Source organism: Mangifera indica, chromosome 4, assembly GCF_011075055.1.
Source record: "Mangifera indica cultivar Alphonso chromosome 4, CATAS_Mindica_2.1, whole genome shotgun sequence".
In the NCBI taxonomy this organism is placed as follows: domain Eukaryota; kingdom Viridiplantae; phylum Streptophyta; class Magnoliopsida; order Sapindales; family Anacardiaceae; genus Mangifera; species Mangifera indica.
This window is the reverse complement of record NC_058140.1, coordinates 8,609,279-8,634,551: the sequence shown is the minus strand read 5'-3', so window position 1 is coordinate 8,634,551 and position 25,273 is coordinate 8,609,279. Positions and strand designations below refer to the sequence as shown.

Below are 25,273 nucleotides of genomic sequence, written 5' to 3'. Positions count from 1 at the left end.
TACTGCCATTAGTTTTTATGTCATAGATTCACAAAGCTCCACCTTGACAAAAAACTAACATATCTAAGGACTCTTCTTCAGACCACAACACATTTACACTGAACAAATTTTGAGCAAATTCAGGGCATCCTTAAACTTACTCAATGGCACAGGTTTTGTTAAGATGTTAGTTGGATTGACATCTGTTAATATTTTCTTCACATTAATTTTACCAGCAGCCAACACAACTTTGATGAAATGTAGCCTTACATCAATGTGTTTAGTCCTCTTATGAAATGTAGAGTTTCTGGACAAGTGAAAAGCACTCTGTGAATCACTGAAGACTTCTAGAACATCAATATTCAGCCCCAACTCAGAAATAATTCCCTTCAACTATAGTGCTTCTTTAACTGCTTCAGTTAATACTATATATTTAGCCTCAGTTGTTGAAAGTGTCATAATGTGTTGCAAATTACACTTCTAGCTTACAACATTTACACCAAAGGTGAAAATATAACCAGTAAGGGATCTCCTTTTATCAAGATCAACTACAAAATCTAAATCAAAAAATCCTTTCACAGAAAATAGGTTAGTAGCATCAGCAGTATAACACAAGTCATAATTAGATGTACCCTTCAAATACCTCAATAACCATTTTCTTGCATTCCAATGTTCTTTACTTGGATTACTCATAAATATGCTAACAAGACTAATTGCATATGTTATATTAGGTCTAATATCTATCACTGCATACATTAGACTTCTTACCACATTAGAATATGGTATATTATTCATGAAATCAGATTCATTAGAAGACAACAATCCAATAGATTTTAATTTAAAATAAGCACCTATAGGAACATTCACACTCTTTGCATTGATCATATGATATAGTTCAAGTACTTTTCTAATATAAGCAGATTGAGACAAAGTCAAACATTGTTTCAATCTATTCCTACTTATATCCATACCTAGTATTCTCTTCGTAGGACCTAAGTCCTTCATTTCAAATTCAAAATTTAGCATATATTTCAAATCAAATAAAACATTCATATCCTTAGAAGCTATAAGCATGTTATCCACATAAATAAGCAAATATATAAAGCTGTCATTTTTAATTTTCTTAAAATAAACATAGTGATCATAACAGCATCTGAAAAATCCAATTGAAAGGACAAAATCATCAAATCTTTTGTACCATTGTCTAGGTGACTATTTAAGACCATACTGAGATTTATGAAGTAAATAAACCTTATTTTCATTACTAGGTTTCATAAACCTTCAAGCTGTTTCATGTATATTTGTTCTTTTAATTTTTCATGTAAAAAGGCAGTAGTAATATTAATTTGTTATAATTCTAAATCAAACATAACAACAGCAGATAACATTAGTCTAATAGATGTATGTTTTACCATAAGAGAAAAAACCTTATTATAATCAATATCTTCTCTTTGTGAGAAGTCTTTAGCAACAACTTTTGCTTTAAATCTTGCTTGTTCAACACTAGGTATATCGGGTTTTCTTTTGAAGACCCATTTACATCCAATTACCTTTTTACCCTTGGGTCTATCTACAAGTGACCATGTATGATTTTTCTGTAGAGAAGCCATCTCAGTCTCCATAGCTTTCATCCAATCATCCCTGTATTTACTTTTACACACTTGAAATTAATAGGTTCATCCATTTCTATCACATCACCTATCTGTAATGCATATGAAATGAGATTTGCATGTGCATACCTAGAAGGTAATCTAATTTCCCTTCTAAACCTATCTCTAGCAAGCTAATAATTGGACAAATTAGGACTACTATCAGATTGAAGACTTTCTTCTTAACTCAGTAGTGGTAGTTGTTGATTCAAGTCTGAGATTTCGTACTTTGAAGCACGAATTGAATCCAAACCCAATTTAGGTCCACCACTAGACTCTTGAGACTGCCTATGAAAACTAGACTGTGGTGTCTCCATCTCAATTTGAACCTGTCCTAACTAACTACTAACAAATAAGTCTTCATAAAATTTTGATTCATTAAAGGCTATATCCCTATTTATCACACATTTTTTATCATCAATCAACCATAATTTATAGCCTTTTGTGCCTGTAGGACAATCTTAAAAAATAGCCTTTAAAGCCCTAGGATTTAATTTTCCCTGATTTACATAAACATATGCAAGACATTCAAAGGGTTTCAAATGGCTTAATGATGGTGGTTTTTTATTCCAAAGTTCCATAGGTGTTTTAAAATTCAATGCAGATGAAAGTGATCTATTAATCAAATAACATGTAGTGGCAATTGCCTCTGCCCAAAATCTTTTGTTTAAACCTGAATTTGCCATTATATACCTAACTTTATCCATAATGATTCTATTCATTCTTTTAGCTAACCTATTTTGTTGAGGTGTTTCAGTACATGTTCTGTGCCTAAGTATTCCTGCTTTTTTACAAAAATCTGAAAAAGGTTTATTACAAAATTCCAATCCATTATCTATTGTTAAAACCTTTATTTTTTTGTTAGTTTGATTCTCTACAAGTGTTTTCCATTCTTTAAAACAATCAAAAGCTTGATCCTTATGTTTTAAAAAATACACCCATACTCTCCTAGGGTAATCATTAGTAAAGGTTATAAAGTAATGAGAATTAGGCAAAGAATTGGGGATCTGTGGAGATCCCCACAAATCAGAGTGTATATACTCTAAAACATCCTTAGTTCTTTGAGTAGTAGAGGCAAATCTAAGTTTATGTGACTTACCCAAAACACAATTTTCACAAAAATCTAAATTACCAATCTTATCAAGATTAATCAATTTCTGTTTACAAAGTTCATGCAATCCAACAACACTTATATGTCCAAGTCTTTTATGCCACAAAACAGTTTCATCAGATTTAGGATTAAAATTCATAAAATCTGACACAACAGAACCTTCCAAGATATACAACCCCTAATTCAATTTCCCTTTTATGACTACTAAGGACCCTCTCATTACCTTAAGAACACCATTTTTAGATTTAAAAGTATATCCATTTGAGTCTAATGTACCTAAAGAGATTAAATTCTTCCTTAGTTTAGGCACCAACCTACATTTTCAAGAATTTTAATAGAACCATCATGCATTTTAAATTTGACACTACCAACAACAATAAGATCACATGACTCATCATTTCCCACTAATACTTTACCTCCATTCAAGTATTTAATGTCAGTTAGCCAATTTTTCTTAGGTGTCATGTGAAAAGTGCAGTCTGAATCCATAACCCATTCCTCACTAAACATTCTCTCTGTTAATTTAAGAACCTCAGCACTCTCATACCCTTCTAGGAAATTTACTATGTCATGGTTTTCATAATTGTTATTATTATTATACAATTTTTTTTTCCTCTGGGCAATTCTTCTTAAAATGACCCTCTTTATGACACTGTTAACAAGTTTTCTTACTCTTAGATTTGGATCTATAGGTTTTCCTATTTTTTTGATTATTTCTCTTTTCAGTCTTACCTTTAACCTGAAGCCCTTCATTGATTGCCTTCCTTTCAAATTTAATTTCTAAATCTTTTGATTTTAAGGCACCCAATACATCATTTAAAGACAAAGACTCCTTACCATATTTTATTGCAGCTTTAACATCTTTATAAAAATCAGGTAAAGAGTTCAAGATGATTATTGCTTGGTTTTCATCAAATATCTTCTCTTCTATATTAGCCAAACTAAAGACAATTTTATTAAATTCATCTAGATTATCATAAAGAGATTTAGTAGAATCCATTTTAAAACCAAACAATTGTTCCTTCAGGTAGATTTTATTAGTTAGGGACTTAGTTATATATAGTGACTCTAATTTCAACCAAATCTTTGTAGCAGTACTTTCATTATCAACTTGTCTTAAGACATTATCAGATAAATGCAAAATAAGAAGACTATATGCAGTTTCTAAAATTTCAGATTTCATATCAGGGTCCATATTTTCAGGGAGAGTAGATTTATCACCCAATGCCTTAGCACATTTTTTATGAACAAGAACAACATACATTTTCTTTCTCCACATATTAAAATCACCTTTCCCATCAAATCTCTCAACATCAATTTTTATTTGAGCCATTTTTATTCAAGTGTTTACTAATCTAGCTCTTTACAAGCCATAATAATAGAAAGAAAACAAAGTAAGTTATTTATTTATTTTAATTTCTTTAAGCCACAGTGACAAAATATCAAACAAATGAACAGTATAGTCACAATCGGCAAACAAAGAACAAATAGCAAGCCAAATAAATTCAACTCTTTCAAAACGACAATAACAAAATGTAAAGAACAATAAGATAAACAAATCTTAAACCAAGAAACACTCCAAACAATTTTCCTCAAATAAGAATAGCAATATCCAACTCAAGAGTACTTTGATACCACTTGTTAATGTTTTATTTTACTGAGTTCGAATATTAATCAGAGATTCAGATCGATTTTTAGTAAAAATTGCACAAGAACCATATAATAAACTATACACAAATCAACACACCAAATTTACCTAGTTCGGATTCAAAAGATTAGAAACTTACATCCAAGGCAAAGGAATCCTTTAGCAAATCCACTAATTAGTAAGAAAAATAGTACAACATACAAATTCAGAAGCCAATCTAGCATTACAAACACAAACGAAAATGAATTCAGCCTTGCTGACTCAAATCCTTCCTAAACCTGAGCACCACAGCGACCTTATACACTGACTCAAGAGTTTAGATAGTTAGATCTAAGAAAAATAATGGATTCATGCATTTTTTATAAACCCCAACAGAGAAGATATGAGGAACCAGAGAGAAAATATATTCACACCCAAAGGCACCATATTTTTCTTCTAAGAAATAGCTAACGAAAAATGCCTTTCTTTTCACTTTCTCAATAAACCAACTAATGGTTTATATCCATTAGTTAAAAGACTTAATCAAGCAAAGACAAAACTCTCTTTGAACAATAACTATAGCCCAAACTTTGCTCAAACTTTTGCTCCTAATTACAACACTGCCATTAGTTTTTATGTCACAGATTCACATAGACACTCTTAAACTACATAAAAAAAAATGTAGCATGTGATGCTCAAATCGAGGATATATTAAAAGGGATAAAACCATGGTTATATCATTGAAATTCTTCCATACACAAGAATGCTAGAAGAACCAACCAACCATTGTTAAACAAATACATTTTTGTGGCAAGTATCAACTATATTCACTAAAATATTACTAACAACAACTTTTGAAAAATTCGCCTATAATATCAACGTGCGACAACTTAGGAACTAACTAAATTAATCTATATAAAATTCTATTTAAAAATTGAAGCATTAATTGGGGGAGAAAATTATTAAGTTGATTAATATATTGGATAAAAAAAACACTATACTCTTTTTCCTTCAACTATGTTTCATCCCATTAGGTTTTCTAAGTAAATTTTTTTATAAGTTAGTTTAAACATGTCTAATTTCACTTTATAGTATATTGACTAACTACTTTTTTTTATTATAGTTTTTAGGGATATTAAAGTAATTGCTCTAAACATTAGGGCTCAATGGAATTTTTCCAAAATTTAAACATTAAGCAAAAATGCCCCATTTATCTAAAATGACTAAAATGCACTTATAATAAACCAAAACATTTTCATAACCACCCAAATCGCCCTGAATTCACTATTGGAATTTAGAGGAAAATCCAAGACTCTTATGATTCAATGTTTGCTATACTTTTTCAGGTTTTTTAAGCATTTTTTTAGTTTTCCAACGACAAAAGGTTAGTACATTATCCCTTGTCTTGTTTCAATCATTTTATTGTTTAGATTTTACCGATTTGTTAAAGATTCTAAGCATTATTAGTTTTAGGGTTTCTTTTTTGAACAATACTTAAAATTTGTTAATTCTTGCTTTGTTTCAATTGAATTTCTTTAGGGATATTGTGTTATAGTAGGTTGAGATTCAATTATTATTGAAATAGGAGGCTAAAATGATAATTTTTGCTTGATGATGCACCTTGGAGGGTAGAAGCTCCCCTGAGTTGGGTCGACGTCATGTGAGAGGAGGGAATTGTGAAAATTCAAATAGTGAACACCCCAAGGGACTACAAGGGAAACCCTGAGGGGAAGGGTATTTTGAACAGTAACCTAAGGGGTTCAAAATACAATCAATTCGGTAATCTAGGTAATCTAGTATCGTTATGCATGAAGACAATCAATTCGGTCATTGTGGTTAGACTTTATTATGGATTTTTTACCATATTCTTCATAGGCCTTCTTATTTCTTCCTTCTCTGAGATAGGGCTATAGAAGAAAGAGAAAAAGGTATCATCAATAGTTGGTTTTATCGTGGTATAGCTTATGATGTTCATATTAATTTATTATGCGCCTTCACATCTAGTATTGGATGGACCTTATATAATAATTATCCTAGCTCTACTGTATCTTTTGTTTCATTTCTTCTATAATAATCACAAACATGTTTTTTATTATGGATCTACTATCAAAAATTCAATGCATAATCTTAGCATGCAATGTATATTCCTAAATAATCACGTTTCTCAATTATTCAACCATTGCGTTATGCCAAGTTAATATTGGTACGAAGTCAAATGTTAGAAAATTCATTTATCATATATAAGACTATGAAGAAGTTTGATACATATGTTCCAATTACTTCTTTGATTAGAACATTGAGTAAGATCTCATATCTCTCACACCTATGTCTCATACAGGTGACACATATAATTACATGAATAAAGCTCCCAATTTATATACGAAGGCTTACAATTGGATAAGCTACAATTTCAAATTCAAAATCCAACCATTAGCTCCACAAATCACTACCACCCCATTTTATTTCAATTCCCCAAATCATGGCAATCAATCCCTACAATTAACTCCAACATGATTGTAGTTCAATCCCACCATTCTTGGCAATTAGTCCCATAGATCACTCAAACTTGATTGTTGATTAATCCCTTGATTTGCTTTTATGATTTGCTCAACCATAATTAAGTCAAATCTATCATTATTACTACAAGTTAGATGATAAAGCTAACTAATATTTTATGCTAATCTAACTCCATCTATTGTCAGCTTGAATTCATTAATGGCTCTCATGTAAGGCATGTATATAGGTTGCTTAAACCTAGTTTGCCTAATTCTTACTTATTGTTTGTAGCTCTTGTGTTAGTCAACCCATTGCACTAACCAACCTTATTTTAGGTGCATAAGATCATAATCTAGCATCCTAACATGCTCAACTCCAAAACTCCTATGCGCTTACGCATATGCTTGCTCACACATTCGTGTGAAAATTAACAACCCGTCTTATCTTTGGCATCCATCTCAACCAACAACATTCCAATCAACTCTCTTAACTTCTTAAATCCTTAGTCTTCTCATATCGCTTTGCTCTTCCACTGTCATGGCATGCCACTTCAAGGTCTATCATCGAGCCCAATGCACCAACTTGATGTATCTGTGCTCCTTTGGATTTAAGGGGTGTGATAATAAGCTTCAACCCTTTTCACATTTTTTGCATGATGACAAGATTCAGTTGTCTTTGCCTTCTTCGCATTGTAGTGGTTGATTGGGGTTTGGGTAATTTTAATTTAATTAAAAGACATTTTTTGTTGGAGTAGGGCTCTAGAGTCTGAAGCCAATCATTTAAGGCTAATTATATAATTTTTTTTCCAAATATTGCATCATATTTTATTATTAATAAAAGTAGCATTTATTCATCTTTTGTAACATATATATGTATACATGTATGTATGATGCATGCCCTTAGATTGGTAAAATTGTGATAAGAGGATAAACATTTAACGTGATCATGAAAACCTTATAAGCAAGCATATATGGTGACCGATCTAGAAACACATGTAACCTTAGTATCATTATGAGCAAGGGCATAATCATATAAGACTATCATAGTTTTGAATGCCTATTTCTCCTAAAACATTCGATTTTTGCTATAATCAATCCAATCAAAGAGCGTCTTTCTTGCTTTTACCTTAATCTTACCCATTCTCCTACAAAACAACATATAACCAAAATTAGGGTAGTATCAAGGTTACACCAAAATTAAATCAAAATAACATAATTGGAAATATAAAATGTATATAAATATAAGCTTATCACATAGCCCTACACTCTTCCATTTGTCAAGTATGCTTCTTAGCTAGCTTGAATGCCCTCTTGCACTTAAAGGCTTTGAGTATCTTTCCTTTTAACTCGCAATGAAGGCTCTTGTAAGCTACAAAGTGACTATACTCATTAGCCTTAGGTCTCGCCTTTGCATCCAGACACCTTACCTTCATAGCCTGAAGCTTTCTCTTTTTTGGCCTAGAGTTTAGCCCCCATGGCAAATAACTTGTCCTTAAACTTCATGAGTAACCTATTAAGTTGAATAGCTATTCAATAAGATATAAGCAACAATAAAGAGTGATGTACTCGAAACTTGTCCAAGGTAATTCGCCTACCCACTTAGAAGCAACAAAGTCACACTTAGGGTCTTACCACATTATTCAAAGAGCTTCCTTCCTCAAGGAAAACATAGCAAAATGACCTATAATTACACCAACCACTAGGTCACCTTTTTGAGAAGGAACAAAAGAAGTATAAGTATACTCTTGGCTTGAAGCCACCAAAAAGAGACTCATTTGTTGCTTCTTCCCACTAGTGACTTCCTTCTTTTCCTTATTGCCCATGTCATGAGCAAAGGGACAATTTTACCTTACCCATTGGCCTATGAAGGAAAGGCTAATACCCTAAGGACTAGAATAAGAACTTGTCCCCAAACCAATCTTAATAGGCTATAGTCAAGGGTAGCTTCGACTATAACAACACCATAATAAAACCATTATGTTAACCACATATTGGGCTTAAGGCGACACTTATTTTGACTACACTTTTTAAACCGTTGTCTAAAATAAAATAAGCAACGGTTTTAATAGTGTTGTATTAAAAAATTAACAATAAGCAACGGTTGAAAAAAAACCGTTGTATTATGGGATATAAAACAATGAATTTAATAGTGTTGTATTAAAAAATTAACAATAAGCGACGGTTGCAAAAAAACCATTGTATTATGAGATATAAAATAACGGATTTAATAGTGTTGTATTAAAAAATTAATAATAAGCAACGGTTGAAAAAGAAACTGACATTATGACATATAAAACAACGAATTAGTAGTGTCGTACTAGGAAATTAACAATAAATTACAGTTGAAAAAAAACTGTAGCATTATGAGATATAAAACATTGACTTTAATAACTGTTTTAATATATCAAAATTTTAACTATAATTTAATTAGATAAAAAATGTTATAGTACATCAAAACTATGACATTTTAGGAAGTTGAAAGATTCGATTCGTTTTTTAAACCAAACTTAAGTTAAAAGGTGTTATGTTTGGCTTGACTTTTATTTGACTTAAATTTATGAGTCAAATTAATTGTCGTCTTTAATTTTGATTTGATAAACTCAAGCAAAACTCGAATCGAATTATTTTTTATTCGAATTGATTTGAGTTAGAGATCTACGGGTTTAATTCAGTTCGTATCCACTCTTAAAACAATTGTTAAGGCATCATTGTTCTATGCATAAATTACAAATCTAAATAATAAATCTATCCCAAACTAAACCAATTTTAATTTGATTGAGTATGTAGAACTGAAGCTACCCTTCTATTTTTAGATACCAATTAACATTTCTTTAAGGGCTCATAATTTCTTAAATGAATGGCCCATTTCAAGTCAGGCCAACAAACTAAATTATTTTGTCAAGCCATTCATAAATCATTGCCACCCACTCAGAAACCATTCCGCAAGTGCCATCTCCTAACTTAACAACAATTCCATTATCTCAGCTTACCAAAAAAAAATACCATTATCTTAGCTTACCAAAAAAAAATCTCTATATTTCTAATTGATTTTGCTGTCGTTTAACAATATGGTGTGCAAGGGTTGTGAAAGGGAAAGTTCATCTTGCTGCTGCTCGTATCTTCACTCCGGTACTCACCTTTCACTTGTTTATTTGCAAAATTTATTTATTTGATTCAATTTTTTCTGGGTTTTTCTTAAACTTGGTCAAGATGGGTTTAAGAGAATAGCAATTGCAGTAACATCTGTAGATAACATCAATTTTGTTAATATAAATATGAATATTTTGTAATTTTATTTGATTGATTACAAAACTTTACAATAGGGTTTGTGTATTTGTTTGTGGGCTTTCATTCACTTGATGGGTTAGTTTACATATATTTATCTACAACAAAGGAGGAGGGTCCCAATAGGCTTGCAGTTGTGTTTGCTTCTCTTGGTTTAATATCTTTTATCATTGGCTTCTTTCTAATGTAGTTGTAGTTTAGATCTCCTATGATTGGTTATGCTATTTTGAATGTCTCTAGTCTTTCTATTATTCTTTTCACTATTGGACCACATAATGTAGGAATCAAGATTTAATATTAAATTACAAGGATTTTGTTATTTGAGATTCACGAAATTATTTAGAGTTGAAGTTATTTTCCAATTAAAAACTTAGGGGTATTTATTTTTCATGTTAGGAAAAGATTTCTTTTCTTATTAGATTATGATTTTGAGTTTGTATCTGTTTAGCACTTGACATGTATCACATAGGCCTTAAGTCATGTTTTGATATAGAAATTGATTCTATGCTGAAAAGAAGAGCAACAACTATCTGCTCAAAGTAATTGTAAACTCTCTTTTAAAATAAAATTTAAAAAAAAAAAGAAATACAACCAGAGACCAAGTGTCCACAAAGAATTAAAAAAGAAAAAGAAGGGAGTAAAGTCAATGCCTATTCTAGCTAGTAACCATTCTTCCCTGAACAAAAAAGCTAAAAAACTATTGAATATCTACCCAAAACCCTTCCCACTTCAGATGAATTGTTTAAAAAAAGAAAAATAGATCTAGAAAAACCTAAAAAACTAGAGCTCCAAATTTAAAAAAAAAAATGGAAGACCTGACTTCATAAAGATAAAAAGAGTGAAACTGTTTCAAGAGGTAGTGTCAGTAACATGCAAAATTAAATAGTAGGTTCACTTAATTAACAAATCAATTCAAGCATAAATGGTAACCAACTCTTTCTCCAAGGTTCAAGTAGAAAGGGAAAGCTTTTCTTTTTTTGCAGCTTAGCTTTACATGCGTTTTGTTTTCAGTCATATAATACTTGGGTCGCATTACATTGTCAAAGTTCCTTTAAAAATTGAGGACTATCAAAGGATACTATGCTGGAAATTTGTAAATTTTATGCTGGAAACTATGCTGGAAATTTGATCACTCTTTTAGCTATCTTCTTGCTAATCCTTTGCCTATTGTCTTGTAATTTGTGCTAGAATCTCTCTCTTTTTCTCCTCTTCTACCTTATTTTCTACATCATTGCTTCTTTTTCATAGGACTTCTAATTTTCTATTATATACTTTATGAATAATAAAGTTTCTCATTTTTTAATTTTTTTTTTGTTTAATTTCTAAAATGCTTTTGTGAATTCTTATTTACTAAAAGTTTGTTTTGGTAGATGTTATTAATTGTCTAGGTCAAACACATCTTGGCAATCAATAAGTGATGATGCTTTTGTATCACTTGTGTAATTGGATTATTTAATAATGCAAAAATATCTTTCTTAAGGACAAATTATATTGAAACAAGTAACATATTGTAATTTATTAACATACTGCACTATTTCCTCTTTTAAATATTGTAATTTATTTGGCCTTATATTAATTGGTAAGTTCTAGCAACACTATCATAACACATCCATCAATAGGGACCCCTTCATATCAAACATAAAAAAACATGACAATTGTTAGATCAATCTTTTTTAATGTCAAATACAACTACTTAGACTTTTTTGCTCCATTCATATAGTTATGTTGCACTAATTAGTTGCTTAGACTTTTTTACTTCATTATGAAAAACATGACAACTGTTGCATTATTAATATTTCATATTCATATTATCATTGTTAGTCAAAACAGGTCAAATACATGCATTCATTCATAAAGGTTTTATTTAATTATTTATCATGACAACTTTTTGCTTCATAGGTTTGAGTTATTTATCATAGGATCATTAAAAGTTAATTTTTTGTGTATTATATATATTTGCAGTTTATTAAGGCACGGATAAAAGAGATAAGAGTTGGATGAATCTTCCTAGATTTTATGCAGAAAATAGCTAACATCAATATTGAAAATCGCAAAAAACAACATGATATGCACACTACTGGTCCAAAAAGTTTTGCTAGTATCTACCATAATTTGGTAAGTGTTGTAAAATTTGTTATTGATTCACTTGAATTTGAGTTTTAATGTGTTGCTTGTAACTTGTTTTTGTTATTACATCTTAGCAAAATTCCAAGGAGAACAAAGAACCTCCTACCAAAGTTGAAATGTATCTAGTTACTCGGAAAAGAAAAGAAGGACGTGCATATCAAGACGATAACAGTATTAGAGAAAAAATAGTATGTTTAGCATAAAACAAAATTGTTAGAGCAACCTTTTTTTTTTTTTATTTACAAACATAAGTTATTATAACACTTGCAATTTAACTTTTTTATGGTTTATAGGCTCGAATTGAAGAGTTGCAATCCAGAGGAGAAAGTGGTGAAATGTTGGAAGAAGTTATAACTGAATTGGGGCAAGAACGACCTGGTCGTGTGTTATTAATGGGGAGAGGTGTTACACCAATTGACTTGAGAGGAAAAGGACCATCAAAGGATAACTATAAATTTCCAGAGGAGTGCATTGAATCCATAAAATCAACATTGGAAAAAGAAGTAGAGGAGAAGTTAGAAGTAGAAAGGGCAATAATTGCCCAAATGAAAGAAGAATTAGAAGTTGAGAAGGAAAAAATGACTAAAGAAATTACTGAAATGAAAGAAAAGATGGAAGCTGAAAGTGCAACAATGGCACAACAGATCTTGTCAGTGCTTGTGAATCAAATAGCACAAGTTAACCCAACTATGAATGTGGATGCACTTGGTTCATTGATTACAGGACTTAATTCACTTCAAGGTGGTTCAACTGTACAAAACAACAAAAGGTAAAAATGTTATTTTCTTTAAAAGTAAATATCATTTATTTTATAAAATAATTATGATAAACTTGTTTGACAATTATTTAGACACTTTAATATAATTTTTTTTCCAATTGCAATTTAACTTGTTTTTACTAATGGGAAGTTGTAATGTAATTGTTTTTTCCTCAATTTTGTTGGTTGTTGTAGTGGAATTTGACCATAGTGGATCATATTTACAAGCTTTTAGTTTAGATATAAGGTGGGTTATAGATTTTGTGATATGTGAGCATATAATAGTTTGTTAATTTATATTCTAATATTCGGTTAAATAATAATTTAATGGTTTTTTTTTTTGTTTAAGGATGGTGATTGATGATGCTGGAAAAAGAGTAAACATTTTATGATTACAGAGGAGGCTTGTGATTTAGGCTTCTTTTGAGGACGTCTTTTATTTAAGGACATAAATTCTCTTTATTGATTATGATGAGATATGTTAAATGTGTTTATGTTAAGTACTTATTATACAAATTTGAATTTCTTGACTTTGAATTAAAAATACTTTTGTTACAATACATGACTTTGTGTTATATCCTTTTATTTCTTATTTGATTACTTAGTTTATTATCTTTAGGTTATATATTATTTATTTAAAATAGGTCCAAAGGAAAAATATATATAAAAATACCATTGCATCATGTACACAAACTGTTGTATTAAATACATACAGCTAATGCAACAACAAATATATAACAGTTACTTAACCATTAAAATTGTTGTCTTTACAATATTACAAATCGTTGCAATAACTAAATAGTTGTTGCTTAAGCATGACACAATCTGTCGTCTAAAATATTTGAAACTGTTGCTTAATGGTTTTTAATAATCGTTGCATTAGCTTAATAACCGTTGCTTAAAAACAATACAATCTGTTACTTAAAGTAGCATATAATCGTCACCTAATCTCTTTAATAATTGTTGCTTTAGTAAAATAGTCGTTGCTTAAAAATGACACAATCCGTTGCTTAAAATAACTTATAGCCGTTGTCTAAAGTTCTTTATAATTGTTGCCTTTAGTAATTGAAACTGTTGCATTTGGGACTAAGCAAATCATTAACTTAAATTGCACCAAAACCGTTGCATTTGAATTATTAATGCAACGGTTATTTTTACTGTTGGCTAAACGGGTATAAACCGTTGCCTTTTACCTAATGCAGCGGAGACATTTGTGGCGGCTATGATTTCGTTGTCTAAAGTCTAAAGTTACAGTTTTATGGGTTTTTAACAACGAAATTTAATTGTTACATTAGACCTTTTATGGTGTAGTGTAATGACATCGCGAAAAAGGAATAAAATTAATATTAAAAAATGTTGTACTAAAAATCTTTTCAATTGGTTGCATAACTACAATCGTAACAAGGACAAGACCAATTGCAATAACAGGTAACTTGTCAAGGTTGCAGTTGCCTTTGAAATGCTAATAAAACTTTTTGATCCAATTTTTATGGGAAGCCATTAAAGTTGACCTTAGGAGATCAATTGTAAATAAAAGAGTGAAGAACATTGAGACTACTTGAAATGTAAACCCTAACCAACTTTCCCTAAAAAACATTACTCACAAAATAAAAACACAACAAAAAGTCAAAAGAACTCACCCTAAAACAAACCTATATAGATAAATGCAAAACTAGACACGTATATTAGAAAACTTTCTCAAGTTGATTAGGGATTTTGCAAAGGGAAAGAAAATATTTGAAGTTTAATAACCCACTTATGGATTCAATAGCTTCCTTATAAATATTTCAGGAAAATGTAGGAATTAATTAAATTAATATAAGAGATCATGATGACACATGTCACTGATTTATTCTATGGGCATGAAACACAACCCATAAGATATTTTGAGTGTTTGAATCTACTTGATAGAAACACAACTCATATATGACACGGTAAATGCTTAAAACAAACCATCATATTAGCAACCAAAAGATCTTAACTGCCTATATGCCATTCATCCATGAAGAGAGGCGAAGGGTATCTACTAGTACTCCATAAACTAGTAAGCAGTTATTGTGTCATCAAAACTCTTCAACCAAACTCTTGAATATAATGTGGGTGGAGAAGATCAACCACTAGCAAACAGACGGTACACCAACCAGCAACTTGAGAAGGAGACTTGGATAAGGCACAATTTCATCTAAAAAGTACAAACAAGAAGCAAGAATTACTATTCTGCCAGAACTCTCACAATCTCACTAACATTAAGTTGCAATATTTTGTTATATTGGAATTACTTTCAAGTATTTTAACAACTATAACTAAGCATAATTACTCTTATATTATACTGAGATCACAAAAACAGTTATCATACTGTCATACCTAAACAGTTATATGAAATCCCAGTCTCCAATAATATGTTTTTCTTTGATTATGAAAAATTTAAGGTTACAATATAATTATGGCCTGTGATAACCATTCTAAGGTTATAGCCTGTTGCGAACTTGTTCCCAGTCACAAATAGCCATACTTGTGCTTCCCTTTCTCCACAATTTCTCAAATTTTTGTAAGAAATCAAAACTATCAGCAAATCTCTCACTCACTCACTCACTCTCAAACATGGGGACCATCGATTCTCTCCCATTCATAGACATGTCAACCCTAACCCAGTCTGAACTTCGTACTTCGTCTCTTTGCTCAACCTCCGCTTTTGATCTCAACTGCCTTGACGACCTCGTCATTCTCATCGTTGATCATTCCCTATTCAACGAAAACGCCGACTCCCGAAAACAAACCTTCTCTTGTCCTACTAACACCACCTACCACCACCACCACCATCTCCGCCACCGCATGGCCGGTCTTCTCCCCTCTTCTAAACAACTACCCTAATCATCTTCTCTTCCTCCTCATCTCGACCCTGAACATTTAGAAAACCGTTCCATTCTTAACTCCCTTCGGAAATCCCTTCCCTAAAGCCCTCACTTTAACGATGTCGTGTCTTTGTTCAGCTTTTCGAGAGAAAAGGATCAGATTTTCAGAAAAAGAAACAAGGGAAGGAAGCCAAAAACAAAAGTTAAATCATTGGAGGAGAATTTGGAAATTGTCAACAAGAATGGAGGGGTGGTGGATATTGTGGCATTAGGGAGTTTGGAGGATCCTTATGGGGAAGAATTGAGGAGAAGAACTGAAGGAATGATTGGGAGTGAAGAGGAATTGTTAAGTTTTATGTGGGATTTGGGTGGACAGTGGTGTAGTTGAAGGAAGAAGAGGAAGATTGTTGATGCTAATTTGCTCGGTGATATTTTGCCTGTTGGTTGGAAGCTCTTGCTTGGCCTTAGAAGGAGAGAGGGCGGCGCCTCTATTTATTGTCGCCGATATATAAGGTTATGCTTTTCGTTTACTTGTTATTTTCTTAACTTCTTTATGATTAAGTGTATTGTGTGCAATATTGAGATTGTTATTTGTATATGTTGTTAGTTATAGCCAATACATACATTTTTATATATGTTTTTAAGTTAAATAAGAACTTTCAAAGTGGGTTTCTTAAGATCATTATGCTTGTTCATGCGTTGTACGTAATCATGTGCTTCTGATGTTACAGCTTACAATATTAATCTACGTATGGTGTGTTTATTCATTGTATGGGGATGTTAGTCCAAGTCTCTCTTTTTTTTATTGGGAGAAATTAAGATGTTAGTCCAAGTCATCCACTTTGAACTTCTAAAAGAATTTCCAAGTTATTCTCTTTGAAATGCATTATCGTTTGCTCTTGCCTTTTAATTCACTGTAACTGTGCTTGCATGCAATAACATGTTCCCTTGAGGCTTTGGTTGTTCTTTTTTGGAAAAAAATGAAAACAAAGACTCATAATATAGTTCATGTCCAATTGATTCATTGACCAAGGAAATAATTTTTCAAAAGAGATTCATAACCTATGAAATTGTTCTGAACACCAACATTTTGTTTAGTATAAGCTTGAGAAATGTGGCAGTCTGCTAAGACTGTCCTCAGAATTTGGCTCCACATCACTAGAATGATTATCGATTTTAGTACAAACACACTGAATTCCATCTTCAATTTTAATTATATATTCACACATAGTCTCCTTTCACTTTTGGGAAGTTTGATCCTTGGGATTGGAGTTATTAAATCTTATAGAACATGATGAGTTAATTGTTTGGGGAAGTTTCATAAGGCTAGGGGATATCTTGGGTGGTTGAAAGTTTTGACAAGGTAGTTTTAGGGTTGAGCTTGTCTCAGTGGGAATCTCTTCAAGTTTTATACCTAATCTATTGGGTGGTGGAGAGATGAAACAAAGATGTGTCTGATGGTGATAAGTTTATCTAATTTGCTATTAGATTGGGAAGTTTCAAATCTTGTTTCACATGCTTAGGGATCATACACCATGGATGCTTGCCAAGCTTTATGATATTATGCCACGGATCAATTATACAAACTTCAATATTAGCAAAATAACCATAGAACAGTAAGTTAAAAACAAATAACTAATAGATATGTTGCCTGTTGATGTTAATGATCTCTGATGATGTGCCAAATGACTGATAAAGCAAGACTGAAGCAGAGAAGATGTTGGAAGACTGTCCCATGTTGTAATAGATCACAGGAGAAGTCCTATTGTGGTGGTGGCGGCCTGGTTTTATCCACTGCATAGTGATGGAGAAAAGAGGCCAGAGCAATGAGTTTCAGCTATGCATCATGGTGCTATGCAGTGTATTTTGGGATGGTGCTCTTTGGGGAAATTGACAGATTGACTGGAGAGGAAACTAGTGGTGATAGCACACATGGTAACTGAAGCCTTCGTATGAAGAGGATGGGTTGTGATTTTATTTTTTTTTCTTTTTCTTTTGTAGACAATGGGGTTGAGTTGGTAATGTGCTTGGACTAACAATTTAGGGTTAGGGTGTGAAACTGGGACTGAACCAGGCGTAATATTTGTAAAGCTTTCTGATTGAATCAGAATTAGAGCAGGACTTACTTTGAACCGCAGAATCAGAAAGGGCAGAAAATCTACAAGAACTTGAAAAAAGACAGGGAACACTAGAGGAGAAAACCAAAATTCACGTTGAATAATTTATCATGTCTGTCAAAATTATCTACTTAGTCTCCTACTACTAGGAGAGCAAGACCTTAATATTTAAATAAAGTGAAACCTCCCTTTGAAATAATAAACTCTAACATAGAACATAGGAAAGTAGAATTTATTCCAAATAAATCAAGGCTGTCCTACTTCACGTCAGGTGATTGAAGCAGCATTCCTAATGCCCTTTGGAAGTCTAAAAATAGTGGTTGAGATGTTGGCTTTAATTAGTGTGTGAAGATGGAGGGGGTTTAATGGGTCAATTAATGCACCTTTGCTTATTCTTCGTGTATGGTTACATGTTTTAGAGGACTCTAATATGAAATGTGGAGAGGTCTCTTGTCTGTTCGACTTTGCAGATGATAATTTATTTACTCTTATCCCATGCTTGTGTGTTTTTATGCTGGCCTTACCCATTCTCTTATTTTTGCAGCCCTGGTGGACAACATTTTCTATCATGCGGGGAAGTTTCTGAATATTTGCAATCCTATTTTGGACTTCATGATGCTCACCTGTCAATAGATCATGGGGCTGACATTGTTCAGAAAGATTATAGAGTTGCTTCTGGAAATGTAAGAAAATATTTGCGAAGCAGTTTTGTCTATTTAGCTTTAATTCGATTTGATATATGTCATCCAGCAGCATGCAGGTGCTACCCAGTTGGATAATGAACAAAGGCAGTCTAATGATCAGGAGAAGGAAGTAACATTATTGGGTATTGACAATCTTGCGGAGGTTCAAATACAGGACCTTTTTGAATGCCATAAATGTGACATGACATTTGATGAGAAGGATACATATTTACAACACCTTTTGTCATTTCATCAGAGGACTACAAGGAGGTACAGACTTGGTTCTTCAGTTGGGGATGGTGTTATAATAAAAGATGGGAAATTTGAATGCCAGTTCTGTCATAAGGTATTCCATGAAAGACGTCGATACAATGGTCATGTAGGGATTCATGTGAGGAATTATGTGAGGGGAATAGAAGATACCCCTGGTCGGTCGATTCTTCAGAAAAGAATTGAGTCTCCTGCTAGGGAGGAGTTTCCTACAAGGATCTCTAAAATGGATGCTTTGATAGAAATTGCTCAAAATTCTATTCTTGAAACGTCCTCTGCTAGGTCTACTGCCATACCTGTTGCTTCCATTTCTGACCATGAACTGAACTCTGACTCTGCTTTCAGCGAACCCGACATGGATGATAGAAATATGGACAAAGAATCATATCAACAAATTAGCAAGCCAAAGATTACTGATGAAAAGATGGAGGCTGATGATGTTGATGCTGGCAATGTTATGGATGTTAAGATACATTCCTGCGTGGATTTTGCAAGTGACCTAACTACTGCTGAGCAAAATGGTTATTCCTGTGAAAAATTTTGTGTGAAAGATGGTCTGTCATTCATCGCTGATGAAATTGACAAGTCTGTCGGGTCGCACACTGACTGCATCTAGTGATTTGAATGTTGAACCTATCGAGAGTAATGAGAATTTGGTTTGCACTAATGCAGTTGAGCACAAGGAGCTAAATGAAGTGAATAACAATAATGATATTGGGTTACAAAGTGATTTTGGGAGCAAACATGGAAGTTCTGAGTTGCCAAGTTTGAAAGATAATTTAGTTCAGTATGGAGATTCCGAGTCTTTGATTTCCTTGTTGCAACCATCAGGTGGTCTTCCACATCAAACACTATCTCAAATAAGGTATTGTGATATTGTTATCATTAGTATTCTTTTTTTGTTTTCATGGTTTAATTATGATTAATTTGAAAAGGGTTTCTGAATTTTCCAATGCTCATATAAGATGATCATTAGCTCTTTGCATTTACATGGTTAGATCTAAATTCAATAGGCTTCTGAAGAAGAACTTGTACATTTTGTTATCTTTGCCATTAGCAACAGAAGTGAGGGATGGATATTGCCTCAACATATTTATTTAGGAAGATTCCCAACCATGTTTTATTTAAATTTAAAATGTTGACAAGCTGTCAACTTTGCTATTTTTTCCTGTTTTTCTTCTGTTTCAATTTCACCAATACAACAATAATGTTATATATTCCAACTCTTATATTAAATATTTTTGTATTTCTCATAAAGAAATATGTATAGGGGTGGATATGAACCATGTCGAGCTCAAAAACCCCTTGGCTCAATTTCAATTTGAATAGAAAATGATTTGGTTTGAGTTCGTTGAACAAAAAATAAAAGTGGTTTAAGTTTGACTTGAATAAAAAATGATTTGGTTCAATTTAGTTTGAGTTCGGCTCAAATTAATGGTTTAAATTCATGACTTGATTCGGTTTGAATTCATGGTTCAAGTTCGTGTTTCATTGACAAAATAATGTCGTTTTATCCAAATAGTAGACAATTAATTATGAGTCATAAATTTAAACTAAATCGAGTAACAAATTTGAATCAATAATTTAAACTATGAATTTGAGTTGACTGAACCATGAATTTGAATAATAAATTTGAATTGAACTTAAGCAGAATCAAATTAAATATCTTCAACCTCGAGTTTGTCTTAGTTTCAAAAGCAAGCTGAATCTTCAAACTCATTCGGTTCGAATTTGAATTAAACAATGTCAAACTAAGCTGAACCAAAGCCAAGTTGGCTCAATTCAGATCCAGCCCTAGTCTTATTACGTTAGCCTATCATTCTACTTGTCAGCTTTATGTAGGAATACACATGATTTGTGTGAGTAAATTGGGCATAAACCTTACGAGTATTAGAGTTATTTTATGGCAATCCTGTCTCTCTTTCCCTTTCAGATTTTCATGTCAGGTCATCATGCTTTGAGTACATCAAGAAGCATACAATTATTTTGTACAATTCTGTAAAGTTTTTCACTTTATAATAGCAATAATTACTATTTTACAGTAATAGCCAAATGACAATAAAATTATAAAAGAAATTCCCGGAGTACAACTTCAAGACTAGTGAGAAAACACGAAATAAATTCTAGAGGGGGAGATGAAACTAATTGATTTTCTTTTGTGCATTTCTTGGTTGTTGTTGCAAACTGAATTGAAGGAATAAAGAAAAATGACTTTTGGAATGAAGAAGAAACATTAATGAAAGGCGTGTATTACTATAGCCCCATGACAACGTTATTTAACAATAATGTAGTTCTTATGTAGCAAATTGAGAAGAGAGGAAAGTTCCGTGTAATGAGAGAAGTGAAAGGGTGTTGAGTTGTGCTGGCAACAACCCCTCGTAAGTATGGGAATTATTGTAGAAGTTTGTAGAAAGGAAATAGATGAAATTCATAACTCGCCTCCTGAAATGGTCTTCTCTGATATTCTTCTTGCTCTGCTGAATTTTTAGGTTTTTAAATCTCTGAATCAATTTTCCGCTTCTTGTTCTTCTTTTCATAGATGTGAATTTAGAATATTGTTTTCTTATTTTATTCAAAGAGCAAAATATTACAATATATACAATTATAGGAAAGATATAGAAAGAAATAAATCAAATCAAATCTCTAAAATTTATATTCTATCCTAATATGGTCTGATAGCTTTTATAATATAACAAAATACAACTCAACAATAAATATTATTTCAGTCCACATAAGCTGCATGTGCCATCTATTGTCATGTTTGAATCCTTTCAATTTGAAACTGACTCCCTATTTTTTAAACTTCCTGTTCTTGAACAATGTATTTGGCATTATATCCTATTAGTGGTTTTTGAATCAGCTATTTGCTTAAATCGTCTTTGATGAAATAAGATACACATGTTTACATTGGAGTTCAATGGCTGATTGCAATTTTATAGGTGAATTTAAAAAGCTCTGTATGTAATTGAACTTCTTGCTTGCTTGTGTTAAGTCTTATGTTCCACATCGTGGGGATAATGGAGTTCTAGGGTTCTTGTTGCTTTCTTCTCATTAACGTGCTAGTAATTTTTGTGATAAAAATGATTATTTGTACTCAAATATAATTGAATGTTGTGCAAAATAATTTGATGTTTCTTATATCCATTGCCAGGGGGAAGGCGAAGTTTGTAGGGTCGAGTCGAGGTTTTCAAAACCGGACCGAGATAAAAACCGTTTTAAATACTGGTTTCGGTTAGACCGATTGAACTGTTTGAACCGGTCAGTTGAACCGTTTGAACCGGTCAAATTACAATGTAGTCATAAAATTTGAGGAGATGAGGTTTGATGATATAGAAGCTCTGCAATTCAATTTTGGGACAGGACAAGAATCTTTTTCGCTGGCGGAGGTGCCAATACATATGGCGAGTAATGGTGGAATGGAAGGGTCATATGGTTCCTCAGTTCCGGTTGGATCAGAAGTAGTGTTAAATATGGCAAGCCGACAACTTACTACATGTGTTTGGTGCGGAATGGAATTTAGTAATGAGGGTGTTGATTCTGAGTTGCAATCAGATTCTGTTGGTTACATGTGTCCAACCTGCAAGGCCAAAGATTCTGGGTAGCTTAATGAACCGGGCAGTGCTTAGCCCATGAAATTCAGTATGCTTTCCATTTTTAGCAATTTTTTTCATTTATAGTTGGAAGATAAGTCAATTTGTGAGATTTTTATTAATTATTAAATTTCTAAGATTATTGAAACCTAATGAACTACTTTGTTAAATTATTGTATACAATTTACGTGCGAAGTGTCGGTCATTTTCAACGGAAACGTCTAATAAAACTAAAAGTTTTTGCCAAACGCAAAGTGCAGCATGATGGGTCAATTAAACCTAAATGGGAAGGCCTATGTTAGACGGTCCAGGTGTTGCGATCTGTAACATATCATTTGAAGCAATTAGATGTAACAAAAGTCCCACGAGCTATGAGCTTGGAATACTTAGGAAAACATTATCAACAACAAGTTGAGAAACTCAATATTACGTCTTTTTTTTTTGGTTTCTCAGAAAGCGATTAAAAAACTAGGGGGTACACATGAAGCATATTAACAAGGCAATCAAACATGTAGATTGATCAAGACAAGCAAATAAGGCAAGAAACATGAACAAAATATTAACAAATATTCACATCAAACTGTTGTGAAATCAAAATTTTATTAACATGGAGGGTTACAAATACAATGTCTGCTATGACAAAAAAACAAATATTAATCACTACAGCCTGGTTGCGAAGGCAAAAGGGGACCTTGAGGAGAAGGCTCCTTGAGGGCTTCTTCAAAAAGGACTCTGGACTTCATAATTGAACCAGAACCCTACAAGGAACATAAACTACCTTAAGAACAAATCCTAATTTTTCCTAAAATCCTTCCTCTGTCCCCTACTTAACTTCATTGATCTCTCTTGAAGCACAATCCCACTCCAAGATGAGAATACTTAAGCCCAAGATTCTCATACTATAGTGCATAAACAATGCAGCTCACCAAATTTGATACCCCCTCTTAGACACTAGACTCAAAGTCCACTTAATTTTGTCATTGCCTTATTGCTTGTTCAAAATCTTTCTTTTGTTTTGACGTCTCAAGAGTCTTCTCCTCCAATTTGAGATAAAGATTTTTAACTATTCTCTCATAGCTTAGTGAAGACTTTCAATAGTTACCACATGATCCAATGATAATCATCGCGTGATTATGTTCCATAACTCTAGTCACAGTAGCTTGTGAACTTTCTTCTACAACCTAAAGCTTTTCCTTTGTGGCTTGTAACCTCTGACAGTGACTCCTTGAGTTGAGCAACCTCTTCTTGATTGTCACATTGAAGAAGAGTGAGAAACAAATTATAAAAGATAGTTGTTTGATTGAGAACTTGAAAGAAAGGAAACAAGGAATAAACAACTGTGCAACACAAAAAGAAAGCAAAGGAGGGAAAGAGCATTTACGACACATGTAATGTAGTAATTGATTAGTAGGACCTTGCCCCTACTCGAGATCCCACCATGTTGCAATAAATACCTCATTAAACAATAAGAATGTCAATGGAGTTTATCTGGTTATGCAAAAAAGGTATAGGCTTGTCCATTATTGGAAACCATCAAGGGAAGATTTCTATGTGGCTTTTTCCTACCTGTAACTTCCCCTTCCTTTTTCTTGCTCCTATCATTAACAAAAGGATGTTTCTGTCTTGCCAGCTAGACTACAAAGAGAGAATTGACCCGTTAGGGTGATAACTCATCCTAAGATTCATAAAATTGGGTTAAAAGGAAGTTAGCGATTGCAAGGACATATTTGCAAAAGAAATCATCATATTATTCATAGTTAGATAAACTGAGACAACAATTAAGAGAATCAAAACTTGGTTAGGTTTTCAAGGCACTGAAAATTGGCAAGGATAGTAGAAGATGAAACAAAAATTTTTGAAACCCAAATAACCTAGGGCAAATCTCATTATAGGAATAATGATTCATGAATGATGAATAAAACATTCAAAGAAAGTTCAAGAACCATATAAATGCATTGGACAACTCTTTCAGTCTTTACATGGCACGAATATCACATTTTAATCCATATAAAGGAGGAACCTTGGTGTATTCATAAAGCATAAATGGAAGGTGGCTCTATATGCCAAAAACCAACTAGGAATTCACTATATAGAGAGGATAGGTATTTGAGTGTGTAAAAATAGGTGTACTTAAAATTGTAAACACAATGGTATTTATATAGAAAAGACTTATACACCCAATAATTACAATCCATATGAAGCACGAAATTTTTGGGAGCTAGAGTTTCAGTCAAACCCATATATGATTTGAACATTATCCAATTAAAGTAAATCCTAATCCAATGGATATTGTAGTCACTTTAGACTTTCAGTTTTATTCAAATACCTCACGATTATTAGAGTTTAAATTAACACATGATTCCAATAGATAATTTAAACAAGAGTTTGGTTCAAAACATGATTTCTCATGTGTTTGAGTTCAAACCAAACTTGAGTCATCCAAACCCTTAATTCAAAATTTGAACTGCATTTGACTCAAATAATCCAATTCCTTTGGAATTTGATCAACTCTTATTATGTGTGACTTATAGACTATCTATTAAGTTGATAGTATTCAGATTTAGGTTGAATCCAAACATTAACCAAGATTAGTCTCTAGCAAGGCATCATGACCACTTGATCAACAGAGCCTTCAATTATCTCCAACCACTTACAAAATGTTCTGATTTCCACAACATTTACTTTTAAAGGCAAGAAGCCTATGACTAGAGATATGCCAGTTCAACTCCTA

General features: G+C 32.4%; 1 protein-coding gene and 1 pseudogene across 1 annotated transcript; both read left to right on the top strand.

The window, feature by feature from the left end:
- The first annotated feature begins 12,353 nt into the window (after nt 1-12,353).
- Nucleotides 12,354-13,592, top strand: LOC123214673. The gene is made up of 3 exons (XM_044634611.1): nt 12,354-12,461; nt 12,567-13,042; nt 13,380-13,592. Exons 1-3 carry the CDS (start codon nt 12,390-12,392, stop codon nt 13,420-13,422), a joined length of 591 nt encoding a protein of 196 aa, XP_044490546.1. The 5' UTR covers nt 12,354-12,389; the 3' UTR covers nt 13,423-13,592.
- Nucleotides 13,593-15,631: 2,039 nt separating this feature from the next.
- Nucleotides 15,632-22,790, top strand: LOC123214247 (annotated as a pseudogene).
- The last annotated feature ends 2,483 nt before the right edge of the window (nt 22,791-25,273 follow it).

What these genes read in the sequence shown, in the direction of transcription:
- LOC123214673 (XM_044634611.1), top strand. Translation starts at nt 12,390, where the DNA reads ATGTATCTAGTTACTCGGAAAAGAAAAGAAGGACGTGCATATCAAGAC. An exon ending in ACAGTATTAGAGAAAAAATA is followed by an intron (nt 12,462 to 12,566) that starts GTATGTTTAGCA and finishes TATGGTTTATAG; the next exon opens with GCTCGAATTGAAGAGTTGCA. An exon ending in ACTGTACAAAACAACAAAAG is followed by an intron (nt 13,043 to 13,379) that starts GTAAAAATGTTA and finishes TTTTTGTTTAAG; the next exon opens with GATGGTGATTGATGATGCTG.